This window comes from Malania oleifera, chromosome 2 (assembly GCF_029873635.1).
Source record: "Malania oleifera isolate guangnan ecotype guangnan chromosome 2, ASM2987363v1, whole genome shotgun sequence".
Taxonomy (NCBI): domain Eukaryota; kingdom Viridiplantae; phylum Streptophyta; class Magnoliopsida; order Santalales; family Ximeniaceae; genus Malania; species Malania oleifera.
The window spans coordinates 77,153,733-77,163,905 of NC_080418.1; the positions used below are offsets into that span (position 1 = coordinate 77,153,733).

The 10,173-nt window shown below is 37.0% G+C and overlaps 1 protein-coding gene across 1 annotated transcript in view; it reads right to left on the reverse strand.

Annotated features, from left to right (window-relative positions):
- The window catches only part of LOC131149468 (secretory carrier-associated membrane protein 1-like), a 31,180-nt gene extending 21,890 nt beyond the window's left edge, over window positions 1-9,290 (reverse strand). The window contains exon 1 of the mRNA XM_058099921.1: window positions 8,947-9,290. Within this exon, the coding sequence (XP_057955904.1) occupies window positions 8,947-9,003 (57 nt within the window). The 5' untranslated portion in view covers window positions 9,004-9,290. The remainder of the gene's footprint in view (window positions 1-8,946) is intronic.
- Between the last annotated feature and the right edge of the window lie 883 nt (window positions 9,291-10,173).

Genomic DNA, 10,173 nt, shown 5'->3' on the forward strand with positions numbered 1-10,173 from the left:
TCAAGATCTCGTACGGCACAGAGGAAGTATGTTCTTGATCTTTTAGATAATACGGGGCTGCTGCTAGGATCCAAACCTATTGATACACCCATAGATCCCAATAGAAAGTTGATGCTAAATATGGGTGATTTGTTGCCTAACCCAAGTTGGTACTAGAGACTTGTTGGAAAGTTGAATAATCTCATAGTCACTCGACCGAATATATCCTTCACAACAAGTGTTGTGAGACAGTTTCTCAATTTCCCGAGAACAAGTCACTAGGATGCAATAATTCGCATTTTGAGATATCTCAAAGGTGCACTAGGGAGAGGTCTCTTGTATCAGTATTGGGGTCAAACTCATATTCAAGGATATACATATGCTAATTGGGCCCGATCATAATCCGATTGAAGATCTACAACCGGGTAGTGTATCTTTGTCAGTGGTAATTTGGTGTCATGGAAAAGTAAGAAACAAATTGTGGCTGCTAGGTCAAGTGCTGAGTTAGAGTATAGGGCTATGGCACACATTACATGTGAACTTGTTTGGCTGAAGAACATATTGAAAGAACAAGTTTTTCCACATTCTCAACTTATGGAGTTGATGTGTGATAATCGAGTTGCTATTCACATTACCTCCAACCTTGTCTTCCATGAGCGGATAAAGCACATTGAAATTGATTACCACTTTACTCGAGAGAAACTTGTATAGAAGCTCATCACGACGACGCATGTGAAGTCTGAGTTTCAGCTTGCTAATTTGTTCACTAAAGCCTTGGGAAGTGCTCGTATAAAATTCATTTGTAACAAGCTAAGAGCATATGATATATATGCTCCAACTTGAGGAGGAGTGTTAATGGTTATTCAGTCTTTTAGCATTGTTGTTATCATGTGTTAGAGTTTTGTTAGTAATAAGTGTGAGTTAGTAAGGGTATTATGGTCATTCCAATTGTACATACTTATATATAAATAAAAAGAGAGACCTATCATTGAGTTTAGGTCTTCCACTTTATCCAATTACTCAACACTCACCTTGCATTGTCATCAAACAACTTCAAAACCTATTGCCAATGATAGTCCACCCACATGCAGCAGTCGATTGTGGGAAAGTCTTTCCATCCCCTTTAATCATGAGATCTTCACACACAAAAAAGAAGGTATTCAAACCCATTTTGACCCATCTAGGTTATATAAGCCTCTCTTCCTTGTTAATACAAACCTAGATTAAACCCATTCCATTTAAAGCCAAGATTTTTATTGGTGCCCTTTTCTAATTGAAACCACAATGAGCGAGGCTCAATCTTTCTCTCTACCTAAATCCATTCCATTTCCAACCCAAACCCTAAAAGAAAAAAAAAATGAGACCTACCTTTGTCAACCACAAGACTAACCACAAGCTAGTCTCAATCCAACTATATGTGCAAAACTATGGTAACCAAGGACCATTTCAAGCCTACACAATGAGGTGTGGTTAATTTGAACAATTCGTGAGAGCACGACTATGACACCTCTATAGCAAAATAACATAGTGGCTCAAGAATATAGCAAGGACACCACCGACTATCATATAGACATTAAGGACCTCAGTCACTTGGCCAATGGCTTGCCAAGATGTCAAGAGGAAAGGAAAAAGTGGTTGATGATACCATTACCTCTACTTTTACCAACAAGTGAACCATGCATCCACATGTGGGTAACTTTCATCATCATGCTCTACACCATGACAATGGAACTAAACTCAAAATACACCTAATTTCAATAGGGAAGGTGAGCCAATTGAACTCTATGGTTGGATTAACCAATTAAAGAACATCTTTGCTTACAAGGGTGTTACAAAGTCAACCTCACCATAACCAATTTAAAGGTTATGCCAGCACTTGGGGTTAACATTGAGTCATAACACTGCAATCAAGTAGAAGGTCCCATAATTCGGTGGATCTCGAAAAGAAAAGCCGATTAATAAGTTCATGCCAATCAACTATTTCCAAGAAGTATACTCATGGTTGTTTGTATTCGTTGACTCAACATGGCATGGACGTTGACACGTACACAGGATGTACAAGACTAGGTCATGAGGTACAATGAGGACTTTGGTATGACGATCAAATCAAGCTCAAACACTTTTAATCCATTGATCCTGCCCCCTAGGATGTAGAAAAGGACTCATCTAGTTAATGTTGTTTTGGTCATTTAGCATTATTAATATGTGCTAGAGTTATGTAAGTTAAAGTTAGAAAGGGTATTATACTCATTGCTATGTACTTGACATATATTATAAATAGGGGGAAAAGACCTATCATTGTGATTAGGTCTTCCATTTTACCCAATTTTTCAACATGGTACTAGATCTGATTGCCAAAAAGTCCTAGGTTCTAATTCTATTGCCCACATTTACTGTGTGGTGTTTAAAAATTATTGCATTCCCTATCATGGGTGTTATTGATTGTTTGTTTATCTCTCCACGTGCTGTCGGGCTGCACATGTGAGGAAGTGTTAAAGTTTGATATACATTGTTGGCCCACAACCTAGTAGCTTAAGCTTTTAGGTAAAGTGGTAACCTAACATTGTATCAAAGCAAGATCCAACCTAAACCCTAACTACATACCAATGACCATAATACCACCCTTACTAACTCACATTTACTAACATAACTCTAGCACACCCTAATAATGGTAAATGACCAAAATAACCATTAACACTCCCCCTTAAGCTAAAGCATATATATCATATGCTCCTAGCTTGTTACAAATGAATTTAACACGAGCAGCTCCCAAGGCTTTGGTGAATAAATCAGCAAGCTGCAAATTAGACTTCACATGAGTTGTTATAATGAGCTTCTGCACAAGTTTCTCCAAAATAAAGTGGCAATCAACTTCAATGTGCTTTGCTCGAACCTGGAAAACTAGGGTTGGAGGCAATACAAGCTCGATTATTACACATCAACTCCATGGGCTAACAATGTGGAACCTAGTTCTTCCAACATGTTCTTCAACCAAACAAGTTGACATGCAGTGTGAGCCATAGCCCTGTACTCTGACTAAACACTTGACTTGGCCACCACTTTCTTACTCTTCCAAGAAACCAAAATTACCACCAACAAGGGCACAATACTTGGTCATAGTTTCTTAGACTACTACTTTACATAAAATCTTAAGTTGTTAGGTTGTGAACCAACAATGTATGTCAAGCTTTGACACTCCCCCACACATGCAGTCTGATTGCACATGGAGAGACAAACAAATACTTTTTAAACACTACACAATAAACGTAGGCAACAAGACTAGAACCTAGGAACTCTTGGCAACCAACTCCAATGCCATGTTAGATTACCACTTTACCTAAAATGTTAAGTTATGTTCGGTCATGGGCCAACAATATATATCAAGCTCTAAGACCAATTGTTCAACACGTCTTTGTGAAGAGCAACTAGAAGAAGTGGTTGGATCATGAGAAGCTAAAGTTGTGGCCAAGTCGAGTTCTCGTGGAAGCATACGAATCAAAAAAGCTCTAGGTAAAATGCTACAAACTTGGGGAGAAGGGTCGTATACCTCAATAGTGCCCTAAAAAGAAATCCTTACATATAGTGGAAAATAAGACCGAGCCAATGGAGACCAATTGTATCTATTTACTTTTTTACCCTACTAGCAATGAGCAAGAGGGTTTTAATAATGAACAATGTTGGAATAACGACCATCTTTGAAGCTAAACAAGCATTTTAGGCATGCAAGAGTTGTCAAGCATGAGGGAGCCCAACGACTACGAAGCATTGTCGACACTTAAGCAAAGATTAACTTGATATCTGTGTGCATCAATACTAAGATCATATTGCATATTCTAAAGACCTGCACAATGAGGGTTTTTGGGTTTTAGGTTTGAAAATTGCTTGTCCACTTATGATGCTACATTTTTTATTCTCTTCCTATTGACATAATGTACACTTCAGCAATTTGAGTATCACATAATCTATGATGGTGGGGGCAATGAAAACTATTAGTGTTTGCTTGAACCATTATGAATTATGATCTTTTCATTATCCTAGATGCCATATATGAAGATGTAGGTTCATCTTAGACTCATAGGCGTTCTTAATGTTCACCCTTCCATTAACCAACATTCAAGGTTCAAAATGCAAATTACTGCATCCTAGTTACTTATTCTCGAGGAATCAAGAGATTGACTCACAACACCAGGATATATCTGATTGGGTGACTGTGCGATAATTCAACTTTCCAACAAGTCTCCTATACCGACCTAGGTTAGGCAACGAATCACCCATACATGGCACTAACTTACTATTGGGATCCATGGGTGTATCAACAGCTTTGGATCCCAGCAACCCCGTCTAATCTAAAAAATAAAGAACATACTTTCTCTGTGACAATATAGTTCCTATACGAGATCTCAATACTTCTATACCCAAGAAATACTTCAATGGTCCCAAGTCCTTGGTCTGAAACTACTCTGTAGGAAAAGTTTTAGGTCTTGGATACCTTGATCATCATCACTAGTGATCACAATGTCATCCACATATACAAGAAGAAAAATCCTGCTAGATGGAGTATGACGATAAAAAACAGAGTTATCTGCTGCCCACCGATGAAGGCCAAACTCAAGTAATACAGCACTAAAACGGTCAAACCATGCCCTTGGAGATTGTTTTTTTTTTTTTTATAAGTAATAAGTTTATTGATATAAAAAATGAACACCAAGTACACAAGGAGTGTACATGGGGTAAACAAATCAAAAACAAAAATTACAAGAATCTAGTAAATCAAAAACAGTAGAAAATGATTGGTTTCGCAAAGCAACCAATCAATCCATCAAAGTTGTGAAGAAAAATAGCTTCAGGTCCGAAATGGATCTTTCCTTATCTTCAAAACACCTACTATTTCTCTCCCTCCAAAGATACCACAATAAACAATGAGGAACTATCAACCAAATAAACCCATTTCGATAACGACCAAATCTACCTTGCCAACATGCTAGAAGTCCCACTACAAATTGCGGCATAACCCAGGTCACTCCAAACAAACCAAACTCCATAACCCACAAGTCCATTGCAACCGGACAATGAATATAAAGATGATCAACCGTCTCATTATTACACTTGCACATGTAGCACCAATCCAATATCCAAACCTTTATTTTTCGTAAATTTTCAATCGTTAAGCATTTCCCTAAAGTAGCAGCCCAAACAAAAAAAGCTACTCTAGATGGAATTTTCTATTTCCAAATACTTTTCCAAGGAAATCCACAATCTTGGGAGCCCATTAACCTTTAACCAAGAAGCCCTTCTCTCTATCAGATTTCCAGAACATCTTATCCTCACCGGACCCCTTCACCGATGCACCATATATGGTATCCATAAAACCAGTCAAGGCCTTTAATTTCCAAAGATGCATACCCCTAAAAAAACTTACATCCCAAAACAAGACTCCATTATCAAACTTCATAAGCTTAGCCATGTTAGCTTCTTTATCTCAATAAAATCTATTAAAATCAAGATAGTTGACTACATGAGACGTCTCACCACACCAATGGTCTTGCCAAAATTTCACCTTGGACCCATTTCCAATATCATATAGAACGTGGCAAGAAAAAGAAGGCCATCCCCAACTAATATTTTTCCACAAGCCAACACCATGTGGACCATTAACTGGCCTAGAATACCAACCACCCCATTCACAACTGTATTTCACCTCTATCACTTGCCTCCAAAGAGTAGCCTTCTCCATCCCAAATCTCCATAACCACTTCCCAAGAAAAGCTTCATTAAACTGTCTTACCTTCCTTAGCCCCAAACCACCCGAAGAAATGGGAGAGCAAACATTATCCCTTTTAACCAAATGGAATTTTGGTTCATCACCAATGCCACCCTATAAAAAATTCCTTTGAAGTTTCTCAATACGGTTAGCCACAGCAGTAGGAATAAGAAATAAAGATAGAAAGTAAGTGGCTAAATTAGATAGAGTGCTTTTACTTAATGTGACTCTACCACCCTTAGATAAGTGCAAATGTTTCCACCCTGCTAACCTTTATTCTGTCTTCTCCAAGATTGGGTTCTATATTGTCTTATCCTTGAATTTGGCTCCCAAAGGAATACCCAAATATTTCATAGGAAGATCACCTTTTACAACCAAGGACGTGCAAGAATAAGTCAAAATTAAACACCATACCAATAGGAACCAACTCTGACTTGCCCAAATTTATCTTTAAACCAAAGATCTCCTCAAACCACATAAGTATCACACATGGAGAAACAAAATCTAACCCAGATCAGCGTCACAAAAATTAGAGTACCATCCGCAAAGAGAAGATGAGACACCACCAAAGCTCTTCCCTTTATACGCCCCACACCAAAGCCTAACATGTGTCCATCATGGACAGCTTTATCCAGCATTCTCCCTAAGGCTTCCATAACCGAGACAAACAACAAATGAGACAATGGGCACCTTGTCTCAACCCCCTAGAGCTCTCAAAACACCCACAAGGAGTTCCATTTATCATAATGGAGAAACGCATCATAGATATACAAAAGAAAATCCATCGCCTCCATTTGGCAGAGATTGGACTTAAGAAATCCATACAATGATTTCTTAAGTCGACATAATGAGCCTGACTCCCCCTTGAGCAACAAACCTATACCTCCTCATGAAGATCACCATGGAGGAAAGCATTCTTCACATCTAACTGATGTAGAGGCCAATGACAAGTGGTGGCTAAAGAAATGAATAAACGTACTGAGGCAAGTTTAGCGACTGGAGAAAATGTGTCTGAATAATCCAAACCATACACCTAAGTATACCCCTTAGCAATAAGGCAGGTCTTCAAATGAGCCATAGAACCATTAGGATTGACTTTCACAATGTACACCCATTGACAACCAACCACAGACTTATAAGGAGGAAAAGGTACTAAAAGTATCATTATCATGTAGTGCACGCATCTCTTTATGCATTGCTGTCCTCTACCCAAAATGAGATAGGGCTTCAGAAATTGGTTTTGGATGAGCAACGGAAGACAAAGTACTAACAAAACAATAATACGAGGGTGACAAGAAATCATAACAAACAAAATTAGAGATTGGATGTTGGGTACAAGTGCGTTTACCTTTTCAAACAGCTATAGGAGGATCAACATCATGGGAAATAAGATCATCTGATGAGGGAACTAGGGGCATAGTAGTAGAAGCTGAAGGAGGCACTTCCCACTTTAGTCACTATGTGTATGCCTGCAAATTGGGATGATTCAAGCGACGAGAAGGACTCAAACTGGATGAAGATGTAGGAGGATTGAGCATAGATACAAGGTTTGGATTTGGAAGGCATGACAGAGGAAGAGACACATTAAGGTCAATAGAACTCAAACTGGATGAAAAATCTTCTATGATGATAGACATGCAGCGGACTTTAGGTTTCAAGTTTTGGTTTGATGGTTGTGGTAACACTTAGGGTTTAGGTTTCAGAATCATACTCTGATACCATGTTGAATAATATTGGGTAAAATGGAGACCTAAACTCAATGATAGGTCTCTCCCTCTATTTATAATATATGTCAAGTACAATAGGAAAGACCATAATACCCTTACTAACTTACACTTATTACAAACCAGACTCTTAACAATTAATAATAAAGCTAAATGACTAAATAACCATTAATATTTATAATTCATATCCTTGTCAAACTCCCATCTATTATGAATTTACTATCCAAGATGCCTAAAATGCTTACTTAAAATATTTTTTGGCTGTCAAGTTTTAATATATCATTATTTTTATTTATAATTCTACTCAAATTATACTCTACATGCTCTGTCTTAGTCTTATTCAATCCAAAAGCTTCAATATTCCTTAGCTTTTCAAACTTACAATTCTCTATATTCTAGTCTTGTCAACTAAAAGTATATCATCTGCAAATGACCATGGGTCATCTGCCTAAATATGCCTAGCTGATTCATCAATAACTAATGCAAAAGATAAGGACTCACCAATGTGATCTTAGAGTATCTATGTCAATGAATGTTCACTTATACGGATCACCCCCACCATCCAAATGCTCAACAGAAAATGAGTCTGCGCGCATGAGGAGTACGCAATCAACGATACCATAAGAGTGCAGATCCATGATGTAGGCTTAAAGTGATTTGAAATTGACCGTACCTCCTCCCCACCCCCACCCCCACCCCAAATTTTTCTCTCAATGCTTTCAATTCAGTCACACACAACCTCAGCTAAATTAAAATCTAATTGATGCTCCTTCACACCCCCCCCCCCCCCCACACCAACTATTCCCAAACAAAAAAGGAAAAAAAATAAAATAAAATTCTCCATAGGTAACTGATCAGATAATTTCCCTATGTTCTTACATGTTATGTGCAAGTTCATTTATACTCTCTGTATGTCTTCACAATATAGCTTTCATAATGGATCCAGCAAGCAAATAGTTAAATAGATTTTTGGACGGTCTTGTAGCAGTTCCAAATAATGGACAACTCGGAAAATTCGGATTTTAATTTTCTTATTCTCACATATAATTTCTCGAATAAAAAATAAAATGTCAATTGAAACAATGAACACCTAAAAAAGCAAAACTTAAAATTCCGATCTATAAAATCAGTTACCCCGACTGATTGTTCAGTGACCAGAATAAAAAAGAAAAAAATGCATCTTAAAATCAGCGTTCTACACTGTTTTGTTTCAAAAACTAGATTTAAAAAAAAAAATTAGAATAACTCAGCTAAGAGAAAAATTTAAGCGCAGCTTAGTCGATTAACAAATTTGATTGTTTCCTCAGGTCCTGACGTAAAAACTAACAATTCAAATTTTTAAATTCTTTCTTCATCTTCCTATATTTTCACAGCAACCAAAAAGATCCTTCAACGCAATCAAAAGAATTACAGATCCAAAAAGATTCAGCCGACCAAACATCAATGCACATATAACAATTAGAGGGTGGAGGGCGAACTCACTGCAAAAGGATTGACCTCTTCGTCGTCGAACGGATTAGAATCGTAACGGCTGGCCATGACAGTGAATCAGAAGTTTTCGATCAAAAAATGCGTAATTTCACGAGCGAGCGAGCGAGCGAGCGAGAGAGAGAGAGAGAGAGAGAGAGAGAGAATTGCAAGCCTTCAAGGTGAGATTTGGGGAAATGGAAATTTTGATTTGTTTTGGGACGGAGCTAGTAAAGAAGGAAACGAGTTGGAATAAAAAATCCGTGTTTGGCAACGGACTGGTTTTGCAGTTTTGGTGATTTGTTTCCTACGTTATTGGAAGCAACAAACTATTGCCGGGCGAAACAAATGGGTTATATAGTGTGGGCCAGTGCGGCATAACGGAAAAATTTTTTATCCTGCCAGTACGGCATAACGGAAAAATAATTGATCCTCCATCCATGAGTTTTTTCCTATTTTTGGTTTTTTTTATATAAAAATATTTAATAAAAGTTCAGGAAACTTTAATTCCCAATTTAATGTTTTCTAAAACTTGTTGGATGACTCAATATTTTTTAAGTAAAAGATATTAGACCGTCCAGCGTCTTTTAAACAATGAGAGTTGTCCGTTAAATAATGTGTGACACAACTAAAAAACGTTGGATTGAACGACATCTTTTGTTTAAAAAGCGCTAGACCATTCAGCATTTTTTACACTATCCATGCAACATGAAACTTGTAATTTTTTTTATTAGAATTATTTGAATCTGTAGATTTTCATTTCAATTGATTTCACTGAATTCATCGAATGATCAAAAGAAAATTTGAATAAAAACATTTATCACTTAGTTTTCAACTTTTCGAAAATATATTAGCTGATAATTAGTAGTTGTTGTTCTTGTTTCTTTAATACCTTTAGTGGTTCCTATACCGACTATATTCCTTTGACTATTTACAAGTGGTATTCAAGCTCTTATTTTTACAACTTTAACTGCAGCTTATATAGGTGAATCTATGGAGAGTTATCATTGACTCGTTTTTTTTTTTTTTGAAGTGGTCTTTTTTTATTTTAAGTTTAACCCAACACAATGTATGCGCAGTTCAAGATAATGTACTTAGGTAACATAAATATATAAATACAAAGTGGTCTATATGATCTAGAATAATAGCAATAAAGATAAAAAGGAAAGAAATCTAAAAATGTCGGCGGAGTACACATTTATAGTACATCGAATTACTATAAAAATTTCGATAGAGTCTCCT